The 27,711-nt window shown below is 45.2% G+C and overlaps 2 protein-coding genes across 8 annotated transcripts in view; one reads left to right on the forward strand and one right to left on the reverse strand.

Moving 5' to 3' along the window:
* The window catches only part of fam13b (family with sequence similarity 13 member B), a 49,073-nt gene extending 37,719 nt beyond the window's left edge, over positions 1-11,354 (forward strand). Inside the window, exons 12-24 of one of the 5 annotated variants that reach the window (XM_061685068.1) lie at positions 444-477; positions 927-1,023; positions 2,129-2,200; positions 2,447-2,711; positions 3,285-3,426; positions 4,367-4,448; positions 4,841-4,981; positions 6,038-6,243; positions 6,314-6,397; positions 8,845-8,943; positions 9,256-9,617; positions 9,701-9,802; positions 10,379-11,354. In XM_061685068.1, coding sequence (XP_061541052.1) covers positions 444-477; positions 927-1,023; positions 2,129-2,200; positions 2,447-2,711; positions 3,285-3,426; positions 4,367-4,448; positions 4,841-4,981; positions 6,038-6,243; positions 6,314-6,397; positions 8,845-8,943; positions 9,256-9,617; positions 9,701-9,802; positions 10,379-10,502 — 1,810 coding nt within the window. In that variant the 3' untranslated portion in view covers positions 10,503-11,354. The remainder of the gene's footprint in view (positions 1-443; positions 478-926; positions 1,024-2,128; positions 2,201-2,446; positions 2,712-3,284; positions 3,427-4,366; positions 4,449-4,840; positions 4,982-6,037; positions 6,244-6,313; positions 6,398-8,844; positions 8,944-9,255; positions 9,618-9,700; positions 9,803-10,378) is intronic. The other 4 variants (XM_061685070.1, XM_061685071.1, XM_061685069.1 and 1 more) reach the window with 4 other exon arrangements.
* A 1,979-nt stretch (positions 11,355-13,333) lies between these two features.
* On the reverse strand, positions 13,334-27,271 carry klhl3 (kelch-like family member 3). 3 transcript variants are annotated; one of them, XM_061686354.1, is made up of 15 exons: positions 27,220-27,271; positions 24,979-25,137; positions 20,787-20,893; positions 20,599-20,720; positions 18,244-18,406; positions 17,812-17,921; positions 17,072-17,188; positions 16,540-16,689; positions 16,329-16,446; positions 15,406-15,603; positions 15,069-15,170; positions 14,873-15,001; positions 14,588-14,728; positions 14,360-14,503; positions 13,334-14,039 (listed from the first exon to the last, which is right to left on the reverse strand). In XM_061686354.1, the coding sequence occupies exons 1-15, from the start codon at positions 27,237-27,239 to the stop codon at positions 14,011-14,013; spliced, it is 1,809 nt and encodes a 602-aa protein (XP_061542338.1). In that variant the 5' UTR covers positions 27,240-27,271; the 3' UTR covers positions 13,334-14,010. The 3 variants fall into 3 exon arrangements, with proteins under 3 accessions (XP_061542338.1, XP_061542339.1, XP_061542340.1); XM_061686355.1 differs by lacking the exon at positions 27,220-27,271 and adding an exon at positions 26,870-27,203; XM_061686356.1 differs by lacking the exons at positions 20,787-20,893; positions 27,220-27,271 and having other exon boundaries at positions 20,599-20,739; positions 24,979-25,059.
* Between the last annotated feature and the right edge of the window lie 440 nt (positions 27,272-27,711).

A 27,711-nucleotide genomic window follows, 5' to 3' on the forward strand; every position in this document is an offset into this window, starting at 1 on the left:
TGGCCCCTTTCTCACGACAAAATTTAGAGAGCACATATTTGTGTCTTTGGTTACATTTTCAACTGTAAATCCCTCCTCGCTTACAAGCTCATATCTAACATTGACATTTCTCGGGACTCCTTCCGGGCTTAGGAAAAGGAATGGGGGGGAAAAAAAACTCCCTTCATATGATCACGATCACCATATCTGGAGTCACTCCGGCAAACGCCAAAGCAGCAGTGTTTTGTGGTTACCATAACACGTATGTTGAGGTGATGTTTAGGATAGATTTGCAAGTCGGTTCACTGATTTAACTTGTACAAGCAAGCTATACACGCTGTCCCGCTCAACAGTTCGTCCGAAACAAATATGGCTGCGGCACATCCGCAGTGCACTGTTCTAAATTTAGCATTTTTGCGTAATTGTGATTATTTGATATAATCATGTTTGTTTTGTGCTTTCAGGGGGGACAATCAGCCCGGTGATACCACAAGTTGTGTAAGTTAACACACTCATGACACTGTGGAGTTATTTTGGTTTGTAAAGTGAACACAAAACAAACAAATTGGATTGCGAAAGACATGTTACCAATATGCCCAGGTGAAAAAACTTTTGCATGGTCAGCTTGTACATTGTTATGAATATGTTTTATTTGTCCTGCACAGTTGAATAATGTTCCATGTCATTTTCAACTTTTGACAGAAAATGAATATTTACACTAAACTATTAAGAGTAACATGGAACATTTAAGATTGGAGGGGAAAAAATAAATGTTTTTTTTTTTTTCATATCATGCTTTCTTAGATATCGACTGGTATAACACATCTAACCACACACAACATACAAATTGCTGGACACAAAATGTAACACTAACATAAGCCGTAGTGCGTCTAATGCAACAAATACACGTAAAGTAACGCATATTCTCGCTTGTTCTCACCTTCCAGGACATTTCTTCGTGCGACCAGAATGCCAACACCAGCCAAACGTCGAGCAGTGACCACACTCCCCATATCCAGCTCTTCCCCAACCACCAATGGGACGGTGTGTGACTACACTAACCCGACGCAAAACATGACTTCACCTTGTACAGTGAACCCCCGCCTATTCTCGATCTGCTATTCGCCATTTTTTTTCTGACGAAAATAAAAAAAACGTTTTTCTGTAAAGCTCATCAATTCATGGTTTGTGTAACGCCACAAGATGTCAACAAAACGCCCCGCTCCATCTAAGGGTGCCATGTTAGCTGAGGATTAGCTAGCGGTGGCCACCAGCTGACAGCTGACCGCAAACAGCAGCTTGATGGAAGATTACCAGTCTAAGTGCGACAGGCGAGCGGGAGAAAGCAGTGTGCTAAACTTCAGGATCGCTATTGGCTTTTATCCACCTGCAACGAAACAAAAATGTAAACCAAATTCTGTGTTCTCTCATCATTTTATCGTACGTGGAGCATGCGATTAGCTGTTAACTTGACTAAAATACTTTTTCAATTAACAGTGTAAAATAAGATATTTATTTGACCTGGTTAATGTAATTTTTGCTCTCAAGCCTCAACATGCAGCGTCGGCACTTGAGCGTCAGCTTCACACGACCGTAATCTGTCATTTATGAAGTTAGATGAGCGATGTTTGTATTTAATATAGTTAGTGTAACACGTAGCATTAAGCATTCTATTTTCTTCATCAATCTTTCTTAGATTTATCCATGGTTTACCTCCCGGGGGTCGAGTACCGTACCTCAATATATCTTGTTACAAGAGTACCATAATCTTCAAATTTAGATTTGCAGTTGAAAAATGATCAAACAAAAATCAAAACCAATTTAAATTGAAGACTCAGTCACAGAGGGTGGCAGAACCCTGGTCAAGATTAGCGATTCCCTTAGCATTTTTGTGCCATCGGGTATCATCGGGTGTGCCGTGGGAAATGATCCAATTTCACTTAATTAGTCTGAAACTGATTTACTAAAACTAATGTCTTTGTTGATCTATCTATGCCAGTGATGTATCGCGACAGGCAGCACATTTAAATGCTCTTCCGCGAGGGTTCACTGTAATATTTGGAGTGGAACAGAGGAATGCATTGCCAACCGATGGCGCTCACCACCGTCTTCTCCTCCTCTTCCTCTCCTCTTCCTTCCATCCAAACAGCACCACCTCCCCCTCATCTCCACCTCCCTCCCATAGACTTCTCATGTATGCACCTGCAGAAGGAAGGCCAAGGTGAGACCCCACCTCTCCCCAAAACAACTTCACCCTTCCACCCTCTCCCTCCTGTCATTCTGCTCTCTTCTGGACACATTGTGATGGAGTTTCTGTGGGACATTTGTTGTCCTGGTTGCTGTTTTATTTTTATTTATTTTTTTCAACTCTTCTTCCAATGGCAGATTTTCCTCTCTGTTCCCTCCTAATACCGGTTGTATTGACACCAACTGAATGTGTAAGTCCTCCACTCGTGTCGTCCTGCAGATCCGGTTCCGGCCTTCAAGTCGTGGCAGGGCGACAGTGAGAGCGGCGAGGCTCAGCTGTCCCCACTGGCGGGCCGCATGGTTCCCCTCCCACTGCTCCCCCTGGAGGAGGACGACGACAGCGGCGAGGGCGGGCGGGAGGACGCCTCACCCTCCCGCTCGCACCCGCACCTCCTGGCGCGACGCTTCCTGGACTTTGGCGTGCATGGCGCCCAGCGCTTCCTGCACCAGGATGCCGACGCCACCTCGCCCACCAAAGCACACAGGTGAAGTACATATACTTGTCAAAAAAACAACAACAAAACTGGTTAGGGTAGAATTACGAATTCAATTCTGTGAATTAAAGACACAGTTTAGTGAATCCATCTCGCTCTTCCACATTATGTGACGTTTGCGCACTCATGGCCGATAACGAGGCACTCTCAAGTGGCCATGCCACCATGAAGCCCCTGCCACACTGTGCTGGCTGACACGTCTGGCTTTCTTTCCCCCCCTCACTCGTATGCCTTTTCTTTGTGATGTGCGCGCAACGAGGGGTTACAATGCGGCCACACCAGCCGGAGGGAAGATGTTTTCAGGATGTTGGCATAGCTAGTCTGTCTTTGCACGTTTTCAGCAATTATCTTAAAACAAGTATAATGTATTTAGAAACAAATCTCTGAATTCACTTAACAGCGTCTTTTAACTCAAACATTTTTATTATTTATCATTTTAAATGTAGAGTAAAAATAAAGTCTTCAAAAACAAAATACTCATACTTGACACGAAATTGTAAACTTTGAAGAAACGATTTACTTCCCACCACCTTTCTTGGCTGAGTCTTGATGCGTCGTCCGCAGGCCGAGGCGAGCGTCGTTCGGCTCCAAGGAGGCGCTGAGAGGCGCCGACTCAGTGACGCACCAGCTCACCAGGAAGCTTCAACACCTCAAGAAGAAGATCAAACAGTTTGAGGAGCAGTTTGAGAAGGAGAAGAACTACAAGGTACAATAATCCCTCATTCTTTTCGTGGGGGTTATGTTCCGGAACACACCCGCACTCTACGAAATCCGCAAAACCTTGACGCATATATTGCAATACCAGCATACGGCATGTGAGGTGCCGGTATTATTTTTGTCCGCTTTGGGTCGCCATCCTCACATTCTAAACCGTAGTATCTTTCCTGATTTAAAAGGCGAGCCTATCCTGTTGAGTGACGTGGAAACGAGCGAATCAGGCCGGCCGGCTGTTTATTAGCTTTAGCGTTAGCCACTGTGTGTGTAGTAGAGTGACGTGGGCATCGGCAGGTCAGCTAAGACTGCTTGTGTTTCCTGTGTTTCGCAGCTGTTTGCATCCTCCCTGCAATTAGCTGAGGACCTTTAGTGCACTGTAGACGTGTAGTTGTATAACTCAAGCCAGTTGTACTTTGCAATAGACACGTTGTGCTTTTTGTTGTTTTGTTATCGTAAAGGCTTATGCTAAAATGGAATACTGTGAACCCACCGCCAATCCTCCTTTCCTGTGGAACCTTTGCGCATATTTGTGTGCTTTTTCTGTAACGCCCCCAGCTGCCAACATGACACCTGGGTAAAAGGAAAGTAGTAATTGGTGTATTGTTGAAGCGATACATCGCGACTGATACTGAGATCTTTGTGTAAGCCATGTTTGTGGTACGTTCACAGTTTCAACTATTAATATGGGCAATTCGCGTCAAGTACATCTTTTTACTTTTCAGTCCCTTATCCCCTGCTAATAAGTGGGGATTTTATTCTACAAAGACGCTCAAAATTTAGCCAAGGTGCATTTCCGTTGATTGCACATTTGATGTATCATAATACCGCTAACAATATGTGAAATGTGACATGTGACGCAACGCGATCGTCACGCGTAACAAAAGATGCGCGCTCATCTTCATCTCCATTTTGACGTCACATCCTGTGTGCAGCCGTCTCACGGCGACAAGGCATCTAACACCAAAGTCCTCAAGTGGATGACCGACCTCACCAAGATCCGCCGGCAGATTAAAGGTAGACATCTGACATGTATGTACGCGTGTGTGTATCGTATGAGCTGTGAGTGTTTTGTGCCATGGCCACACACACACACACACACACACACGCATGCACACGCACGCACGCACACAGACACGCACACGTGCAGACACACTGCATGAATGCAGCACTAACCAGTGGCTCTCACACGTCCACCCTTCAGTGGGACGTCTGTGAAATTGCAAACACGTGAATTTGTACTGTGGATGTCATCACACTCAACACGCGGCGCCCAATCTTGTGGTCTCCCTCAGCGTGGCGACCGCTCCCCCCCCAACCCCCCCACCCCGCATATGTCTTGTGAATAACCCGAGAACCCGCTCTCCGCTTTCCTCCCTCTCTCGCCCCCGACTGGCCGGCCGACCCAGGACGCCAGCACCACCTTTTTCCCAGGAGCACGCTGAGGCACCAGGCTGTGCTCCAGTCACACAGGCGCCACCCCGCGCCGCCCGCCCCCTCGCCCCCCTCACATTGCGCACTCGCCCCCCACTCGGGCCCGTGTCACCTCAGTAAGTAGCAGCGCGCCAGTAAGTAGACGCGTCCACTGTCAGGTGGCGCTGTGAGAGCATCCCGCTTCCTTCATGTGGACACGTGCTCTGTGTGTGTGTGTTTGTGTATGTGCGTGCGTGCGTGCGTAACATGTTGTCATGTGTGTGATATCAGCCAAGCTGTAGAGCTCGTTAGTGAGGTGGGTTTTATTTATTTTCTGCCCAGATGTGTTTACACAGCAGTACAACATTGATGTAACTCATCAGAAGCGCAATATTTTCACATTACAGTGATGAGGTTCAACAAAAGTTACGGTTTCCAGTTACGGTATATAAATATATATATGTTTATATATAATAGTTAAAAGATATGTACCCTGGTCATGTCCTAACATATTTTATGTATTTCATGTCTGATTTTAACAGGTTTGAAGCCAAAAAGAATCCTAAAAACTTCATCCTCCCCAAAGCACACAATGGTGTTTAAGTTTCTTAAAATTTATTTTTTGAAATACATATTTATAAAAGAACATGAATCAAATTTGGGTTTCACGTCACGATTAGGGTTTTAAATTCAGGTTGGGGTTTTCAAGTTTTTATCAAAGAGTTAGGGTTTTCTAATAGGGTTTCAAACAAAAGTTAGGGTTTCAAAGATAAGTTTCCAACAAAGGTTTGGGTTTCAAAATAAGGTTTCAAGTCTGAGTTAGGGTTTGAAGTTCAAGTCAGAGTTTCAAGTTTAAGTGTCAAACAAGGGGCAGGGTTTCAAATTTGGGTTTGAAGTGTAAGTTAGGATTTTAAACAAGGGCTATCGTTCCAAAGTAATTTTCAACCAGGGTTAGCGTCAAAGTAGGGTTTCAAGCCATCACAATATCAGAATATTTTGCCATACCTGTATCAAATGCAACTTTCAATGTTACCGAGTCACGCGTTAGTGTGTGTATTCAGTGTGTGTTTGTGTGTGAGACACTGTCGTGTGCTGCATGATTGTGCGACAAGTTGCCATTGACTCGTTCTTCATCTTTGGTTGTCGTCAATGCAACCTCAGCGGTCGTTTACCTCTGACCGTTTTCCGCGCAGACGCCAAACATCGCGCCGAGAGCGAGCTGGGCCCCCAGACTCGCCCTCGCAGCAACACGCTTCCCAAGAGCTTCGGCTCCACGCTGGAGCAGACGCCGTCCCGCCACGCCGCCGTGCCGCAGCCCACCCGCGAGGAGACCCTGGAGCTCATCCAGCGACGCGTGACCGGCAAGCGGCAGGAGGACGGCTGGCCCGACGACATCAAGGTGAGACGCGCGGTAGCGCTAGCCTAGCGTGGCTTGATGTCGTGACGCCGTTGTTTGGTGCTCTCGGCAGAAGATGACAAAAGAGCAGCTGTCCTGCGAGAAGACCGTCCTCCAGAAGAACTTGCTGCACTACGAGGGCCTGCACGGGCGACCGGTCAGTTGCCATGCACACTTGCTGCTCCTCACAAGTCGCTATGACGACGAGTCCTCTGACATGTTAACCTTAACACTGTACCTAAATACAGGTACGTCGCAATAAATTAGAATAGTGGCAAAAGCTTAATTTAGTTAGTTCAATTTTTGTAAAGTGAAACATGCACAACACACTTTTTTTTTTTTAATGTATAATTTTGATGATCATAGCTTAGCGCAAATCGAAACCCCTAATTCACCATCCCTAGAAATGAGAATATTACCTAACAAACAAGAAACCACGAAAATGATTTTTAATGTTGAAATAAGGCCGGAATTTGCCCTCTGAAAAGTATTTCCCAAATGTTTAATAAATCTATATCGTGTATGAATACTGAAAGAAATATTCAGCAATATTCTGATTTATTGAGCTGTACGTGTATCGGAAAAATGCACTAAAAAGTTACATACAACTGACCTGTACTTGTGCAGTGATTCTTTTGCGTACCAGAGATTTATTGAAATGGGACTATTACTGTTGTTGATAACAGCGGTTGTTGTGCCCATTGTTCTCTCATCCCTATTGACTTTAGTTACTCGCATATTGATATTTATTTTTCCTACCAGGTTAATTTATCGTTGATGAATGTGAGAAATTATTAACGGCTCTTGCGTTCACGCCGCTCTCTGCTGCCCGTTGCCAGGCAACCCGGAAACACTCTGAACGGACTACACAATTTCCCATAATGAAAACGAGCCATATTAACAGCTCAATTTGAATTAGCAGACCGAATCCGGATGGAATTTTATTTGGGTTTTATTCGGGTGGAATATTCCATTTCCCAAACTGATCAGAATTTTTCGTCACGTAAACGAACTGAATCCGAATGTGTCAGGTTGAGCTCTGACTGCGCCTGCTGTCGAAATGTGCGGCGATGTCGTCGTTTACGCAAGCAATATGGCGGCTTCCGGCCAGAGCTCTTATTTTGCAGGGCTCTGGTGTTTAATTGTTGTTTTTATCAAGCGTTTTTCTTTTTTTAAATAAACGTATGAAAACAATCCCAACTACTGTGCGAAATAGACGACAGGCCTCCAGCTTGACAAATGACGTGACATTTCCGACGATGTGCGCATAAATGCACTCAATCGGAACAGACACACCTGAAGTATCTGCTTTGAGTGGCAACAACTGACTATAAACCAGATTTGAAAAGGATTTTTGAGGGCAAGGAATGCCAGAACTCCCACTCAGCAACACGCATGGTAAGCAAAATAATGCTGTTGTAAATTATTACATTTTTATTCAGACAGTCCGCAAAAAGTGTTCATTGCTGAAAATGAGTCATGACTGGCCTCAGGGTTAGTTCTGTGGGAGTCCAATTTTGACATTTTGTCACTATCATGTTAATGCGTGACATTTAGAGTAAATCTGGCAGATCAGAATTACTGGAAATCTCCGATCGCATCCTGTGTGGCTCTTTGTTGTAACACAGTAATAATTGTGGCTCTTAGCCTCTGGCTGGTTGGCCACCCCTGATACAGATGAATGCAGTAAACCCTCGTGTTTTGCGGTGGTTGTGGTCCAGGTACCCCCAGAAGTAAATGAATTCCGCAATATAGCAACAAATGATTTAATATATTACTATATAAAATGACAAGTTTCATGCGCCTGCCAATTTGTGATACTGCACTTTGGAGAGTTGCAGTTATTTTTGGGGTCCACTTGAGGTCGCCATCCACACACACAACACCAAGCACAAGCCTATTTAGCGTGCCCTCCTGGTGTGACGTGAACAACAGTCAATCATATGTCGTGGGCAGGCGATTTCCTGGGTTAACCATTTACCCTATTCCTCAAAATGGGTCCCCAACAGGACTGTCGTCGTACAAAAATCAAGCTAAGCATTGCGCTTTACTTGCATTTGTTCCTTTGGATATTGTTCTGTGTGGGTGCGCATTAGCCATTGGTTGTGCTCACGTTGGTATTTGTGAATTTATTTCGTAAAACACTGACTGTGGCTTGTCACTTTCCAGACGTTCTATATATTTTCAAGCAATTTAGTGATTTGCCACATGTATGATACTGTACGTAGTAAGGTTTCTTTTTCTGAGCCCGATTGACCTGTGAGTCATTGCTGCCACGTTTAATGCAATTAACCTATAAAATGTACTGTTTCAGAGATGTGCACGTAAGTAACTGCACTACACTGACCCTTAATAAAAACAAAAAATCCAATATGCACTGAATCCTCAATAAATGAACTGTGCTGTAGCCAGGTGATTACTGTATCATTATTAATAATTACAACAGGTAATTTGCTACAATTTTTCAAAAGTGTGTATCAAACGTCACGCTGCTTGAAAATGGTTTATGTTCCCCGCCCCACTCGACGTATGGCCAAACGTGTCCTCTTGGCTAAGCACAACCGTTGCGCGTCCTCCTCACTATCCTCTGACGTGTCGTGGCAGGTGACTCGCGAGGAGCGTCAGGTGGTGAAGCCTCTCTACGAGCGCTACCGGCTGATCAAACAGATGCTCACCCGGGTCGCCATCACACCCGCCGTCACTGTGAGTATGCACGCGTTGGCGATATTAGCATTAGCATCGTTTGCGTCATGAGCCTCGAAAATATTCGTGTAATCAACATAATTAGCATTACAGTCATAATTGTTGTATTGGCGTTTTGAGTCAATGTTAAGGTTGCAAGCCAGTGTTTGTGTTCTAAGTAGGGTTTCAAGTCTAGAGGTTGGGCTTTCGAGCCTTTATGGCTTAAAGTAGGGTTTCAAGCTAGACTAGTGTTTCAAGCCATAGTTGCGATTCTTGGCATCTTTTTCATTAGCATAATAAGCATTAGCAACATTCTCAAGTTGTCCCCCCCAGGTGTCTCCGTCCAGTAAGAGGCGGATCCAAACACTCCAGCCAATCATAGAGGGAGAAACGGCTCACTTCTGGGAAGACATCAAAGAGGAGGAAGAGGAGCGAGCGGCAGGAGACGGAGAAGACGAGCAGCAAGAAAAGAAGGAGGAGGAAGATTACAACGAGGAGGATGAGGAAGAGGAGGAGGAGGAGGAGGAGGAGGAAGGAGAGAGCAGCGGAGGTGAGATGCAGAGTTCAGAGGTCATCATGTCCATGGAGACCAGCACCACCGCGGGGGAGGGCGGCTCCATCAGGACCAAGATGGAGGAAGGCTCCGGGAAGATGGCGCTGGACCTCAGGCTGTCCAGCTCCAACGCCTCGTCCATGTGAGGACGCACACGCATGTGCGCACACATCATCCCTGTGATGGTGACATCACTTCCTGTGTGTGTGTGTGTGTGTGTGTTAGGCCAGAGCTGCTGGAACAGCTGTGGAAAGCCAGAGCAGAGAAGAAGAAACTGAGGAAGACCATCAGAGACTTTGAGGAAGAGTTCTATCAGCGGAATGGCAGGTGGGTGTGCCGCATGTTTAGTGGTAGGGTCGCCATCCGTGCACATGGTTTCAAATTAAGGTTTTAAACCAGCGTTAGGGTTTCAGGCCAGGATTAGGATTTCAAATTAGGGTGCTATGGTTTCAAATGAGGGTTAGGATTTCAAAGTAAGGTCTCAAGTCAGGTTGAGCCTTTCAAGCCATGGTGTTCTAAGCCAGTAGTAGGGTTTCAAATTACAGTTTCAGAGAATTTGAGGAAGAGTTCTATCAGCGGAACAGCAGCCAGGCGCATCACACATTTATTGCTAGGGTTCCAAAGTGCCGTTTCCAATGAGGGTTGGGACTTAAAAGTAGGGTCTCAAGCTAGGGTTAGGGTTTCAAATTGGGTGTTACAACCCAGTTGTAGGATTTCAAACAAGGTTAAGAACTTGTTACCATAGGAAACAATGTCAATAGAAGCAATCATTATATATTCTCTTCCATCAGTAACCGTACAATCAGAAAGTTGCTCGCATTATTTATTGACACACTTGTATGACAACTGTTACTTCAAGTCCAACAGTCATTGCTGGAAGGATTGCTTCTTCCTCTTGATTAGGAACGTGCAGAAGGAGGACCGCGAGCCCATGCTGGACGAGTACCGAGCCTACAAGAGACTCAAGGCCAAGCTGCGTCTTCTCGAGGTGCTCATCAGCAAACAGGACTCCTCCAAGTCCATATAGACGCGCGCACACAGATCCACGGAGTGACTCTCACCGTTTGATTGACAGCAGCCTCGACCAGTCACTGCTCCCGCGTAGCATCCAACCAACCCAAGCGGAACTCCGTTGTCACGGGGGCCTCAAAGAGTTGTCGCTCTTGAGGCCTCGTGACTTTTTAGTCGTCCTTTTAACACAAAAATGTTCACGCTCATTTCCTGTCTTTTTTTTGTTTTTGTTTTGATGAACAAAAAAAAAAAAAAAAGTTTTCTTTTCCTCTTAATGTGAGAAACTCCTCCAACCTCGTGATCACGGCGCTGGTGGTTTCCTGCCGGCAGGTCCCTTGAGGAGTTAGTGGAAAGCTAAAAGCCAGCGTTTCAGAGGCAAAGACATGTTTTTGTGACGTCGCGATGTTAAAAGAAAAAAAAAAAAAAAAAAAGAGAAGAAAAACTGTTATTTGCACAGCGTTCTTCAGAATGCAGCCCTATTTGTGTGTTGTCAAGATGAAGCACTACTTCTATACAAATATAAATATATATTGTGTACATAGAACCACGCAAAGGATGAATGTCAGAAATGTTTAAATTATTTCAGTTGCCCTCTCATTGTTTTTTTGTTTCATGATTGACTTGCCATGATTGTTTTTAATTGTCTGTGATTTCTCATATCTATGACTTGTTAGTGTGTGACAATAACTTTTTTTATTTACTCAGAAAAGTGTACAAAGCAGATTTAGAATTTGTGTGTGTGAGATCCTGCTCGTCTTGTGACGTTTCAAAGATTTAAAAGAAAAAAAATCTTGCATGTTACAACATAGCAACAGTGACACAATCTTTTGTTTCTGTTATTTGTGCCATAAAGAAGCAGCAATAATAAGTGTGGATGTCTACACATTTTATTTTATATATAGAAATATATGCACGCACAAACAAGGATACATTTGTACATTTTCACATGCATAAGTTTACGTGTCTACTGTAAACGTAAAAAAAAAAAAATTCCAGCTCAGGAAAGGGCATTTGTGCTGCATTATTGGTGCCTCATCACCGTCTAGTGGCCAATATTTGCCAAAAATGGTTAACGCCCCCTTAGAAGGCGAACAATTGTTTTGTTTTTGTCACCCCCCCCCCCCCCCCCCCCGTTTCGGCTGGTCGAAATTATTTGGCTGCACGCTTTCAAAACACTGCACACACTTTAGTTAGATGCACCCCATTACAGATGCACACCCAGATCTCCTTATGAACACATATTTTGCATTACACTTGGTCGAACCGACACAACAAACGCACTAATTTGTACCACGGTGTGCCGGGAAATTCACTCCGGACGCGCTATCTGCATCCGGGAACCTTCGGTAACTCGGTGCGTTGTTGGATTGTGCCGATCAGTACGAGCAGAACTGACACATTTAATATGGCGGATATACTGACGTATCCGTGCCAATAGCTAACACGTTCATTAGTAAAGTTCGAGAGAATGAAGCACGCGCGCTCTCGCAAGCTCCGGGCGCGGTGAGAGCGTCGGACTGTGTTTGATAAACGCACCCAGACACCGAGGCGATGCTAGGATTGGTCAGACCGCATGACGTCACGACAGGAAGCAGGTTTGGCACAAAAAAAAAACGCGGACGAAAGCTTCCGCGGTCTCTTTCGAACGGACGCTGTTCGGAGACACCAGCCCTGGGCCGTCACCAACCTTGTTGTTTGACTCAATTTTCGAAGTAATTGTTAAACGTTTCGTCTACCAAATCATTGAAGAATCACCTCGACCAGAATAAAAGAACCGGGTCATAGACATTTGAACGGCCGCGGCTTTTCTTGTTATCTTTTTCAACCTCGAAGACGGCAAAGCTTATTTAAGGACGTTGAGCACAGTCTAAATGTTAGACTCTAAAACATTAACTGGTTCTTAAAACGTTGAAAAGATGCGGACAATATAACGGACACAAAATTAGCATTTGTAACCCAAATTCAAAATTTGCGACTCGGGACTGAATGACGTCATATGAATGCGACTGTCAGGGTTCCTACGGAAAAGAGGAATTTCAGCCTCACAGTTCTGAGGACCCGGGTTCAATCCCCGGTCCCGCCTGTGTGGAGTTTGCATGTTCTCCCCGTGCCTGCGTGGGTTTTCTCCGGGCACTCCGGTTTCCTCCCACATCCCAAAAACATGCATTCATTGGAGACTCTAAATTGCCCGTAGGCGTGAGTGCGAATGGTTGTTTGTTTCTATGTGCCCTGCGATTGGCTGGCAACCAGTTCAGGGTGTACCCCGCCTCCTGCCCGATGACAGCTGGGATAGGCTCCAGCACGCCCGCGACCCTAGTGAGGAGAAGCGGCTCAGAAAATGGATGGAGTTTTCAGGTTTCAAATTAGGGTTTAAAAAAGAGGGTTGGGGTTTCTAAACAGGGTTTGAGTTTCAAATTAAGGTTTCAATTTTGCGTTAGGGTTTCAATACAGGGTTAGTGTTACATACAATGATCAGAGATTTATGGGTTTGGAGGCAACGTCCTCCATCGCAAAAGTCGTCTCAACATCGAGGTTTGCTGTTTATTTGCATCAGCTGCATTACCGAGGTATAATCTTCTGGAAATCATGTGGGCACATCATGGAATATAAAGAATCAAGAGTGATACACAGCTATTTACTCAAATGTCCCAAATTCTTTGACTTTTTTTTTTTTTTTAACTGAGAAGTCTGGAAAAAGAAAGGAAAAAAAGAAAACTGAAAACGTGGAGGAACCCTACACTGTCCTTTTGTTCAGTAGCTATAGTTTCACTTTCAAATTGAAAAGAGCTTTGCTTGGGGCATTGATACGACAAAATACTTGAATTACAACCACTAAGAGGAATACAATTAAATGTAAAAATGTTTTTAATCAGTGTCAGTGTAGATTTGAGTATTATTTAAAATCAACTTTTTGACAAAACAATATAAATGCTGTGTAATAACTAAGCAAAGCCTGTCAAACTTTACAGTGCATTTTGACACTTTTAAAAAGTATTTTTCTTTTGTTGCCAGTAAATATACTTATGGATAAAACGAGTACAGCGTACTTTTGGCACATTTGAAACACTATGGATCACCATTTTGTTCATCATCACCATCAGTGCATCAGTAGTGCGTGACGTCAGCAGTGTTTCTCTTCCTCGCGATTACATACAAACATTTGTTTACATCCTTTTGAATCTTCAAAATACACTTTTACAGATGTCTTATATTCATGGCCCATATAAACAAGAGTGTAAACATGCCGTTGTCGTTGCTGGTGTTGGTCCAGCGAGTGCCGCCCGGGTCGTCTGTCCTGAGAGCTTGAGAACAAAGGTGTGCTCGACACCAAAGCGAGTCTCTTTTGTTGCTTTGTTATTCATTCTGGAGCGTCCTCCGCAGTGTAAACAGCAACTCAATCCAGATCCGAAACGCTTTCGGGAACTAATCCCGATTGGCTCCTTTTAAGCGGCGACGGCGACGTTTCGTGTCCGTTCTCTTTTTACCGGCGTCAAACATCAAGACGTTTTGCGCGCCTGCTGCGCTCAGAAAGGTTTGTCGATGACTGCGACGCCTGCGCACGACACAATGAGCAAAAGTTGGGGAGGGGGGGAATGCATGCCGGACCTCAAATTAAAATCAGGTGAAATTTAATCAATTAACACCTTAATTGAAGGTCAAAACAATTGCCAGGTGTGTTGGTAGTTTAAATTCATAAATAAATACGGCACTAACAATAAACAAATAAAAATATGTACTATGTACCAACACTAATAACAATGATTATGAAAATGCAATGCGCCCTCAATAAATGCCATATTCCTAATAGGGCGAGTGTTTAGAAAGTGCAGAAAGAAGTTGTCCCAGCGACGGCCAACGAAAGTTGCGTCTCACCGGCGTAGCTGCGTCCGTTGCTCATGTTGGTGGGGACGAGGCTCCACTTGTCCACGGCCGGGTCGTAGAACTCCACGGAGGAAAGGTTGCACGAGCCGTCGTCGCCTCCGATCACGTAGAGCAGACCGTTGATGGCGCACACGCCTGAACCGCACACGCAAAAAGACACACATTACTGCGTGCTAATGTTTAGTGTTGCCTTGCGACAAGACAAGCGCGTCCTCTGACCGGCGTTGCGGCGGCACATGTTCATGTCGCAAACGGGCCTCCACGTGTTGCTGGACGGGTCGTAAACCTCCACGCTCTTCCTCACCAGGGGTCCGTCGTGGCCGCCGGCCGCGTACAGCTGCCCACCCAGCACCCCCACGCCTGCAAAGACACACGCACAATCTTCGATTTGACGGTCAAGTAGGATTACATTTTAGGATCCTGGAGATTTCAAAAAACACTCAAATGTATTTTCTGTGGAGTTGCTCTGTATTCACTCACAGTTTGTGTGTGGGTGTGTCATACCTGCTCCACTGCGTCGTGTGCTCATGTCCGCGACGTAGCCCCACTGTTCGGAAGCGGGGTCGTATTCCTCCACGGTGCTGAGACACTGACGGGACGCTCCGTCGTAACCGCCCACAGAGTACAGCTTACCTGAGTCACACACGCAGTGATGAGACGCGGGTAGGTTACGTGATCGCGCACACGCACGTACACACACCGTCAATCACGCCGACGCCGACGCTGCTCCGCCGCGTGTTCATGGGCGTCACGTACGTCCACTCGTCACTTTTCGGGTTGTACACTTCCACTGTGGACAGACCTGCGCGACACACACGGACGGACAGGAAGTTGCGCATCAGTCACTACGGTGGACAACTCATTCAAAAGCTGTTTCGCGCGGCTTGACAGGGTTTGGTTGAGGTGAAACGTGCTACTGGCATCCACCGCAGTGACAGATACACAACGATAGACCAAAGACTTTTTTTTTGGTGTCGTTATATTGACTGATGTTCAGCTTTAGAAGAAAAACAAGCGAGCGTGCGCCGTGTGCGTACCTATGCTGCCGTTGAAGCCCCCCACGGCGTACAGCAGCCCCCCCAACGTGGCCGCGCCCAGCGTGCTGCGTCTCTCCTGCATGCTGGCCACGGGGCTCCACTGATCCCGCGCGCCGTCGTACACGTCCGCCGTCCGCTCGCGCAGGGAGCTGTTGAAGCCGCCCACCGCGTACACCCGACCTCCTACCGACACCACGCCTGCGCGCGCACACGTCATATGTTTGAAAATACTGGAATCCACAGTTTGAACATTAACGATGTGCTTGGATGTGAGGAAATTAAAACTGTACTTCAATAATAATGCAAAATATATTGCACATTGATGTGAAATAAATGTTTCAACACAAAACAGTTCTTAATTATTAAATGCAGATGCATAAAACAGAACATTTAAATACAACTGAACTGTACTTAGCAAATGTACTGTACTGGATTTAAAAAAAAAAAAAAAAAAAAAGGGAAAAAAAAGCTGAAGCCGCTGCAACATTATGCAGTTTGAATATTGAATTCAGCGATTCGCTTACCACTAGTGGGACCACAATTTGAGAATCAGTCACATTCTATTTACAAATGAAATGAATTCATTTTCCCCCTCTAAAAATCTACAAAAAAAAAAAAAAAAAAACATAATGACAGAAAAAATGCTTATGTACTTATTTATTAAAAAAATAAAATATTAGGACATGAAAAAATAACAGTGAAGTTCACTATCATTTCATACTCATCTCAGACTAGCATTAAAAATGGCTTACAGATGATTTTATTTTTGAAAAAATGTATTGTGATGTGTCCATGCACAACAAAGATTCTTCAAACTTGAAAAAAACTTCAATTTTGGAATAAGGCTGTAACATAACAGGATGTAGAGAGAAATACTTCCCGGATCCCATGTCGTGCGTCGCCACGGTAGCGATAACACGCACCTGCTCGGCAGCGTCTCGACGGCAGCTCGGCGACTCGGTACCATCGATCTTCTTGGATGTCGTAACATTCCACGCTGCGGATGGCTTTGGGAGCCTGGCCGCCCACCACCATCATAACCTGACCGCCCGCGCGCACGCGCACAGAGTAAGATGACGCGCACACACACACACACACACTCATACGCACGAGTCGTGTATCTCGCGGGAGCACCTTGGGGATGCTGACTGGCGTGCGCGGTCGCGTCCTGTCCGTCTTGATGAGGTGTCGCTGGTCGGCGGGCAGCAGGTGGTACTTCATGGCCTCGATGAGGAAGTCCTTGCACGTGTTGTTGTTCTTGATCAGAGCTTCTTCTTCTACTATCTGAAAGGCAAAACGTGGTCAGCGGAGGACGCACGCACTCATGCACTCACCGCACGGGTAAAGACAAAAAGATGGTGGATCAGTCAAGCAAAAAGCAACAAACAAACAAAAAAAGGTTGTGTTAGGGTTTCAAACAATGTTTGGAGTTTAAAAATAGGCATTCAAGCCAGGATTTAGAATTTAAAAGTAGTGTTTCAAACAAGGGTTAGGGTTTCAAATGAAGGTTTAAAGCCTGGGTTAGGGTTTTAAATGATGGTATCTAGCTCGGGTTATGGTTTTCAAAGTAGGGTTTCATGACAAGTTTAGGGTTTAAAATCAGGATTATGATTCGCGAACATGAGGTTCGTGTGTTTGAGCGTGTACAGACGCCGCACGGACGTACCTGCACCAGGTAGTCCCTGGACAGCAGCGGCAGGCGGACGTGCTCCATCAGTTTGGGCATGTGCTCCACACGGGCGCCTTTGTCCTGTTTGATCCACCAGATCATCGCCTCGAACACCTGCACGAGCCAGCAGGGGGAGACCAAGAGGAGACCGACCCACCAAAAGTCAGTCCGCTAATCGGGGTTCGGGTTTCGAGACGGTTGGTGTATAAAACGAGGTTTAGAGTTTGAAACAAGGGTAAGGGTTTCAAATTAAGGTTCAAAGCCACAATGATCGTTTAAGTTCGTGTTTTTAACAGTTCATGAATATTTAGGTTGAAACATTCAACTATGGCATTTATGGGTAATTGTGTCTTGGTGTTTGGATTATAAAAGGTGTTCTTGGGGAAAAGGAATTCTCCCCTGTGCGATGTGACTGGACCCAAAGAGTTTGCAGCAAGTTTGCCTGAGTAAACACACTCTGTCTCGTTTACAATCTTTTTCCTGTGGTGCCGCTCAGCTTTGTTATTCGAAAGCAGGCGAGCTACTGGAGGTTTGCATCGAAGCGCGTGTGAGCGCTTGAAATCGCGGTGAAATCAAAGTGCAACACGTCCTTTAATCGTCAGCAGGACGAGGAGATTAATTTATTTGATTAATTCAAGTTTATTTGTCATGACAATTTTTTTTTTTTTTTTTTAAGGCCACGTCACCCAGCCCTACTAGTCATCCTCCATTTTGTGTTTTTTGTTTGCGTTCCTGACCTTCTCCTCGGTGGACACGGTGAGCTTGTCGCTTGAGAAGAGGCTGCAGACCTGCTGCAGGGACAGAGACGCAAACTCCTCACACTGGACCACCTCGGAGAAATGCTGCTCTGTGGGACACGCACACAAGAAAAATGACATTATTTCAAATGGGAAAATTATGGTTTACAAACCGCAGTCAAAAACCAATTACGCTAAGTTTGTAAATCAAGGCTCCTCTGTATACAGCATGGTTATAATCACACTCGATACACTTCTGTGGTGACGTCGCAAAAAAAGTCAAGGAAAAATCAAAACACTTTCGATGTCTCATGAGATTTGCTAAGGTCTCGTGTGAAGTCGGTTTGGTTCGAAAAGCAAGTCTTTGTTCTGACATTTGTATAAACTTCCACTTGCTGCACGCACGCACACACATTAACACGAGACGCTTACCAGCGTACGCGTGCGCCTGCCCGACGAGCTGCGTGCACGCGTGCATGTCCGCGAAGGCTCGGATGCCCAAGCAGTTGGAAGGATGGAGCTGAGAGTGCAGGAAGTCGCAGCACGCCTGACGCACGTCCATCAGCTGGAGAAGACTGGCGGCTGGCAGCAGAACCTGAAAAAAAGAAGCACAAAAACAAAGCGCTCATTACACGTTTTTTTTTTTTTTTGGCTGCTCCTGTTTTTAAGCGTTTGTAGAACGCGTTGCCGTCACGGCAAAGCATGCTTGCGTCAAGCTGTGGAAGTGACACATAAAACAAAGAATTACTGAGCAGACACAATTCAAGTATGACTAGGCCTGTCACGATAAAAAGTTTTTCAAGACGATATATTTGCCCCAAAACTATCACGATAAACGATAATATTGTTGTTGTTTTTTGCCTCTGAAATCATGAAAAATAAGGTCTGCCCTGGACCTGCAAGACTGCTTGCTTGGTCCCCTTCACCTGTCAATCAAATATATGTTGACGTTCATTGTATTCAACTGCTGGCGGAATAAAGTGTGACATTGAGGTTATGCTTAATAAACTGTTCACTTTTCCCTGTTTGTGTTAATTGGTGACTAACAGACGCAACAACTCGGAGAGCGGCGCTGACGTTTTAAATGACTTCTGCGCGGTGGAGCGAGCTACTTAGTTCCTTAGGTCGCTAGCTCGCGGTCTAGCAAAAATAATAACCAGTTAACTTTCCCATGTGTGTTAATTGTTTAAATGACCTCGCCGCAGTGGAGCAAGCTGTTCAAGCTCCTTAAATCGCTAGCTCATTAGCTCGCAGGCTAGCTCTTCATCTTTCGGGTTAGCAAACATAATAAACAGCTTTCCTTTAAGTGTCTCTTTTGTGTGAATCTAAACGTCATCGCCCTGTGTCTCTCTTCTAGGATTTTGCTGAGCAAAAGGAGCGAGATGGGAACACAAACAACAGCACATTGATGAGCAAACTCTGATTACACCTTAATCGGGGCATGGTAAATAAGACGGTCATTCACTAAACACATTAGTGGTGGTTGTTCACTCCTGCGGCGTGCGAGGATTTCCTGTCTCTCTCCATGTGCACACTTCCTGGACTAATAATGACAGGAAGCGTACAGGCTGCGAAGACGTGATCGCACGTGTGTACACTGCTGGAATTAATGAGAAGAAAATACTTCGCTGTGTGTTTTCAAGCGTACACACAGAGAGCCAGCAAAATTGGAGCCGGCATTTTGGCGACAACACAGGCAGAGAAGTTGAATGTTGGGAGGTTAGCGACACACAGACGCCGTCACACCTCTGATACATATGGCATGCTACCGCTGAAGGCTGTGTACATTGGCATGGATGACTTTAAATACTGTTTCTTCTTAACACAAATACTCAAGTAAAAGTAAAATGTATGTTCCCTTGAAGCTACTCTGACAAGTACAATTTCTCAAAAAAGTGACTTGAGTAATTGTAATCGAGTAAATTTAGCGCATTCCTACCCACTGATGATTCTCCTCAGTGGACCTCTGTAAATATGTATAATAAACTATTGACTTTTCATGATTTTTTTTTTTTGGGGGGGGGGGGGGGGGTTATGCTTATTATACACGAGAAATTATGGTACACTTGTTGTGAAAACTATCCACAACATCTGCTAATAACACTGACTAAACTTAGCTCCTCCCTACCATAAAAAAATCTTTGTCACTCAGTCGACATCAATCACTTCAACGTACTTCCTTGACACCAATTACTACTTTCCATTTAGACAGTGCTGTGGCACCATCTTGTGGCATCTTAGAGCATTACAGAAAGAAAACAAAACCCTGTGAATGGATGAGGATTCAGCGAATAACTGACGATAGGTTGCACAGGAAAAAAAACACAAACACAGTGGAACTTCGATCGAGTCTGGAACATGCTAGTTTTGGTACAGTAACAGTTTTTTTTTTTGTCAAGCTGTTCGCCTTTGGCAACAGATTTAGAACTAGGAAGCACACTAATTGCTCAAAGCTCATGAAAGCGACTTGCCTACAATGAGTACTGTAAGTCAACAATGTCACCATGACCTAGCACACTGGCTGGTAAGTTTGGATAAAAGTTTAAACTTTCAAACGTTTGTATATTCACCATAACTTTGTACTGTACTGAGCATTTTAGGGCCATGAAAAAAAACCTACAAAGCAAATCGTTTGTACTGTACAGTAATACGGGTGCACATGGCCTCAAAAAAAAAAAAAAAAAAAGTCACTTCAATGTAACGGACAATCGGCTATTTTGGAAGTAAATTAAATTAACTTGTGAATAGCGGACCACAAATAGGAGGGCGTTCACTGTACTACTTCACCTGTACATTGTCCTCAGTGACTTCTATCTGAGCCGTGTAGATGTAGTCCACCAGCTTGGTCAGCGTGGGGCCGTCCACCTCGCCGATCTCCACCTGCTGGGCCTTGCTCTCGCTCATGTCACCTACACACACACACACATACTAGCATTGAAGTACACGAACACACACAGACAAAATGGGGTGAGTACCTGTGAACATGGCGCAGAAATAGGGGCTGGAGGCCGCCAGGACGACGCGGTGCGCAGCCACCGTCACACTTCCCGCCACCAGCTGGACGTCACACAGCATCTTCTTTCTAATGGCCGCGCAAAATGATAGCGATTAAGAGTTTTGTGTTTTAATGGCGATGCATCAAATATGGCAGCATTCAGAACGAATCTATAGGACAAATTTATCTATGGAGGACCCCTGGAAAGGGTCAAAATGACTCTACAATGATCATTTCAAACCAAGACCTTTTGTGCGTCAACTTGTGATAGACATGTCTACCGCATTTCATGTTGCATTTCATGTTGCTTAGTGAAACCAAGATGGCGCCTACCAGTGTGGTCGCCTCGGTAACGCGCTCTCTAGTATTGTCTTTGTTTTTGTGTTTTTCGTCCGTCTTTGGAGACCTTACACGACTCACTTACACAAGGGGAGACCTGCTAACCATCAAGGAGGCTACTCCGGACTTTCTGTCACCAACTTTCGAAAATCCGCTCAGTTTTTTCCCCGAGTTACTCACCGGAGCGGCGTCCGCGGTTTTCGGCGCATGGAGGCGGAAGCGGCTCCACAGAGGGAAACGAGCCGGCATTCAGGTGAAACTCCGCAAGAGAGGACACAGATTGGCGTTCCCGTCGATCCACCTCGCGAATGTACGCTCCCTACCCAACAAAATGGACGAGCTTCATCTTCTGTTAAAGACCAGTAAAGACTTCGGACGTTCCGCGGCCATGTGCTTCACGGAGACCTGGCTTTGCGACGCCGTACCCGATGGCGCCGTCATGCTTCCCGGCTTCAACATTCATCGAGCGGACCGCGACATGGAATCATCGGGGAAAACGAAGGGCGGCGGGATATGCCTCCATATCAACGAAAAATGGTGTACGGACGTCACGGTGCTCAGCACACACTGCAGCCCGCATTTGGAGTCGCTGTTTTTGAACTGTAAACCATTCTACTCGCCACGTGAGTTTGCATCGTTTATACTGGCTGGACTCTATATTACACCTCAAGCTAACACGAACGCCGCATTGCTAACGCTCGCCGAACAAGTCAACGAAATTGAAAAAAAACACCCGGACTCACCCCTCATTATTCTCGGGGACTTTAACAAAGCTAAACTCAACCACGAACTCCCTAAATACAAGCAGCACATCGACTGTCCTACCAGGGAAAATAATACTTTAGACCACTGCTACACGACGGTAAAAAACGCATACCGTGCTATACCTCGTGCAGCCCTGGGCTCGTCTGATCACTGCTTAATTCACTTAATACCGACGTACAGGCAAGAACTTAAATGTGCGAAGCCTACAGCGAAAACAGTCAAAAAGTGGACCAATGAAGCCAAGATGGAACTTCAAAGCTGTTTAGACTGCACAGACTGGAGTGTCTTTGAAAATTCAGCCGGCAGCCTGGATGAATATACGGACACTGTCACATTCTATATCAGTTTCTGTGAAGAGGTTTGTGTACCAACAAAATTATTTCGGACATTCAACAACAACAAGCCGTGGTACACTGCTAAACTTAAGCAGCTTCGCCAAGCTAATGAAGATGCATATCAGAGCGGGGACAGGGCCCTGTATAATCGAGCTAGAAACCAGCTTACTAAAGAAATTAACATTGCAAAGAGGATCTATGCAGCAAAGTTGGAAAAACAGTTTAGTGCGAACGACCCTAAATCAGTCTGGCGTGCATTCCAATCGCCGACTAATTACAAGCGACGATCCCCCCCAAGCTGAGAACAATAGCACACTAGCCAACGACTTGAATACCTTCTACTGCAGATTTGAAAAGGACAGTTTCACTCCACACTCCCACCCGGCCGCACCCGCGACCACAACCGCACCTCTGACTTCTGCGTTAACCATCCATGAACAGGATGTGAGACGCATCTTCAAACAACAGAAGATTAACAAAGCGGCAGGACCGGACCATGTGTCCCCATCCTGCCTCAAAGTCTGCGCGGACCAGCTCGCTCCAGTCTTCACTCAGATCTTCAACATATCTTTGGAAATGTGCGAAGTTCCATCCTGTTTCAAACGCTCCACCATCATTCCAGTCCCCAAGAAACCTGCAATCTCTGGTCTGAAGGACTACAGGCCTGTCGCTTTGACATCTGTGGTCATGAAGTCCTTTGAACGTCTCGTGCTGGACCACCTCAAGAGTGTCACAGGTCCCCTGCTGGACCCCCTGCAGTTTGCCTACCAAGCGAACAGGTCTGCGGATGATGCAGTCAACATGGGACTGCACTTCATCCTAGAACACCTCGACAGTGCAGGGACCTACGCGAGGATCCTGTTTGTGGACTTCAGCTCAGCGTTCAACACCATCATCCCTGAACTCCTTTCAACCAAGCTTCTCCAGCTCAGCGTCTCACCTGCCATCTGCCAGTGGATTTACAGCTTTCTGACGGGCAGGACACAGCAGGTCAGGCTGGGGGAGGCCACCTCATCCACACGCAGCATCAGCACTGGGGCGCCCCAAGGTTGTGTCCTCTCTACGCTGCTCTTCTCTCTCTACACGAACGACTGCACCTCAGCGAACCCGACTGTCAAGCTCCTGAAGTTTGCAGATGACACCACTGTCATCGGCCTCATCGAGGACGGTGACGAGTCTGCATATCGACAGGAAGCGGAGCGGCCGGAGCTGCGGTGCGCCCGACACAACTTGGAGCTGAACACGCTCAAGATTGTAGAGATGATCGTGGACTTCAGGAGGCATCCTTCGCCACAGCTGCCCCTCACGTTGTCCAGCTGCCTTGTGTCAACCGTCGAGACCTTCAAGTTCCTGGGAATTACAATCTCTCAGGACCTGAAGTGGGCGACCAACATCAACTCCGTCCTCAAAAAAGCCCAGCGGAGGATGTACTTCCTGCGGCTTCTGAGAAAGCACGGCCTGCCACCGGAGCTGCTGAGACAGTTCTACACAGCGGTCATCGAATCAGTCCTGTGTTCTTCCATCACAGTTTGGTTCGGTGCTGCTACAAAAAAGGACAAACTCCGACTGCAACGGACAATCAAAACTGCTGAAAGGATTGTCGGTACCCCTCTACCCACCATTGAGGACTCGCACGCTGCCAGAACTAAGACAAGGGCGTGCAAAATCCTCTCGGACCGTCTGCACCCCGGTCACCGGCTCTTCCGACTCCTTCCCTCAGGTCGGCGCTACCGATCAACGCAAACTAGAACTAGTAGACATTCCAACAGCTTCTTCCCTCTTGCGATCAACTTCTTAAACACCTAACCTATAATTCCACTACAACAAGCTGGAAATTTTTTGACTTGAGTTCGTTGTCACATTTCTGTGGGGCCAATTATGTATTACTCGTGCACTCACTGTAGTTGTCTCGCCATGCTGCACTATTTGCATATACTGGCCACTCATGCCAGAGTAGCATCTGCTCCATTTGCACACCGATTGAGGAGTATCTGTAACATTTGCACAACCGACATTGTCCCAGATGATCGCACGACTCGTCACTTTAAACCACATACACTCCTTGAAGTCTCGGCGCCCTTTGCACAATGGTCATTGCACCAGACTATTGCAATATTAGTCATTCGAACTGCTCTAAGTGCTAGAGGACACAATTTGTTTTTGTCAATGTCTTTATGTCTCCAAAGTGTTCTGTAAATTGACTGTCTGTTGTACTAGAGCGGCTCCAACTACCGGAGACAAATTCCTTGTGTGTTTTGGAGATACTTGGCAAATAAAGATGATTCTGATTCTGATTCATGGGCTACACTTTGAAATTCACATCAATGTCCAAATTGCTGTGAAAATAGAAAGTTTGAATCAGAATGGCAGCCCTTCCTGTGTCTTTCCGGACATGAAGTTTTGAGGCTTTTTTGTGGGTCTACTTACGGTAGACATGCCTACTAAATTTCAAGTTAATAAGGGAAACTGGCTTCAGGGGTCAAAGTTTTAAGTTTGCGCGAATGGCAAAAATTCCCTAAAATGGCCGCTTGGATATCCTGTGTCTTTCCAGACATTGAATAACCTTGAGACTGTTTTTTGCGGGTTTACTCATAATAGATACGCCTATCAAGTTTCATGTTGACAAGAGAAAGTGGCTTCAGGGGCTGAATTTTCAAATGAGCTTGAATAAGCAAAATGCTCCTAAAATGGAGATTAAAAACCCAAAGGCTGACACCGAAAACAACAACTTACCCTCTGAGGTCGTTCATGAGCTGGAAGGCTTTCCTCATATGCGCGTGGTTAAAGGTCAGCATTGCGCCATTTGCCGCCATGGACTCCTCTCCTTCGGGCTCGGCCTGGTACAAGGGACGTGATGGGACCTCCGCACTGGCGACGCATGACACGACGGGTCTGGAACCAAGTTAGAGTTACTCTTTCCACAGATCCTGATCGTGGGTGTTGATTTACCCAACTGCAAATGGGGTAGAGACATTTTTGGGTTCGGTCCCTTTTAAGAAGGGGGACCGGAGGGTGTGTTCCAACTACAGGGGGATGACACTCCTCAGCCTCCCTGGTAAGGTCTATTCAGGGGTGTTGGAGAGGAGGGTCCGACGGGAAGTTGAATCTCAGATCGAAGAGGAGCAGTGTGGTTTTCGTCCTGGCCGTGGAACAGTGGACCAGTTCTACACTCTCGGCAGGGTCCTCGAGGGTGCGCGGGAGTTCGCCCAACCAGTCCACATGTGTTTTGTGGACTTGGAGAAGACGTTCGACCGTGTCCCTCGGGCGGTCCCAGCTAAAGCTACTGCCCGCGCGACCCGACCTCGGATAAACGGTAGAAAATGGATGTACGGACATTTTTGGGTACCGTATGATGTTAGCAGCTGGTTAGCGTTTATGTCAAGTGAACGTGGCGCTTGCGAGAAAATATTTGGGAAAAGTTCAAGATCGTGGCAGAAAATAAATGTGGACACACTACATTTTGGAGCTACCATATTTCCTGTTGGTTTTTTTTAAAGCATGGCTTCTTGATACTATTTTGTGAGCTTACTCATGATAGACAAGCCTACAAAATGTGATGTTGGTAAAGGGCTGATTTTTTTTTTTTTATTCTTTCGAAGGGCCAAAATGACAGTAAAATGGTTGCTTCAAACCTAAATAGTCGACTTCCTGTATCTTTTCACATACGGCTTCTTGAGATTTTTTTTGTGTGTGAGCCTATTCACGATAGACATGCCCACCAAATTTCATATTGCAAAGTGAAACCGTCTTCTCGTGCTGAACTTTTGAAAATGTGAGTACATGGCCAAAATAGCACTAAAATGGCTGCTTCAAATCAGCCTTACTTAGCCTACAGCATAATTACCTAAACAGTGGTTCTCAACTGTTGTCACCCTGGGACCTGCATTTTCCAACTTTTTGCAAAGTTAATACCCACATTTATAGAAGAGCAATACATATGTTTTTGTTTAAAAATAGCCTCTGAAAACAGTATATTATATTTTTTTAACGCCGTTTCAAAAGATTTTGCTGTACCGCCCAAAGCATATCGATGACGTCCGCCAGCCAGAGGCTGAGCTGCACTGTATTTGTTTACATTGTAAACTAGTGGGCTCGAGCACAACAAAGTAACATTTCTTGTCGTTTTACGACTATGTTTCATGTGGGAACTCGGTACGACGCCTCTGTACACTACTGCAGCATTCAGAATAGGAATACATGCATTTTTATTTTTATTTTTTTTACTACCTATCCGCAACTCACCCAAAATGCGTCAGCGACCCACTTTTGGGGCCAGACCCACTAGTTGAGAATCACTGGCCTCAATCATTTTTAACTTATTGTCACAATATCAATAAAAAATACCAGAATCAATATTGTTTGTGAAACCCATTTGCTTTCATTGAGAGATCAGAATGGTCCCACCTCTGCATCAACTTGAGCCAGGAAAACCCCTCTTACCTTTGACAATGAAAGCGCTTGGTCACGTTGGTTTTCATTGAACATTACCCCTTTTGTCAACACTGAACGAGACACTTTTTTTCATTCCAAAAACAACGAGAAAAATAAACAAAGAATTTTCCGTGGCGGATTTTTGAGTCAAGTTGACCGGCGTTAGCATGTAGCATATTTAACTTTTATTTACCTAGCAGAAATTGTTGTAGGCCTCTTAGTGGAGGGCAGGTGAAAGCAGAGAGCAACATTATGAGGTGACGTGTCCAATTTTTTTTTTTTTTTTTTTTTAAAGTTAAGTTTATTGAGCAACTTAGTACGTTAGCTTACATCAACATCAACCGAACATTTTAAAAAAATGCTAGCTTATTAGCTGGAAGATGGGGGCTCGTACGCAAAACAGGAAGCGCGTTTTGCTTGAAACGGTTGACATTTAATTTAAGGACGTGATGTGGGTGGTATTTCGAAAGATATATATAAATATATATATTTATTTAAAACAACAAAAAACAAGTATAGTGGGGAAATATGGGTAGAACTCACCCCGGCGACACATCGTCCATCCTGGCGGAGTAGCGCAAACGCACCACAGGCGCCCACGGACTCAAAGATCGTCTATTCAGAAACTGAAACCACTCTGTCCACCGTTAAGTTTTTTTTTCTTTTTAGCTGGAATCAGATTAAATATAATAAAATGAATTGGCTAAGTGAATCATATTAACTTTGTTAATTAAAACTACATAAATTGTACTACGATCAGCTCAAATTAAATTAATAATGAAATTTACCCCGAATTACATAAATTAACTAAAACCAGAATTGTGCTAAGTGAGAAGTACAGTACCTATATGATTGACAGTGATATCAGTTTAATATTTTTTCCCCATTTGACTAATGCGTATGAGAGACAATTTGTCACTAATTTTCTATTTTTAATAAATACCACCTGTACTGTACTCTATTTCAATTATTTACTTGCTGTTCAAATGTTTGCATTTCGAAATGCCTGTATGGATGAGAAATATATTTTGTATG

Source organism: Phycodurus eques, chromosome 9, assembly GCF_024500275.1.
Source record: "Phycodurus eques isolate BA_2022a chromosome 9, UOR_Pequ_1.1, whole genome shotgun sequence".
Lineage (NCBI taxonomy): Eukaryota > Metazoa > Chordata > Actinopteri > Syngnathiformes > Syngnathidae > Phycodurus > Phycodurus eques.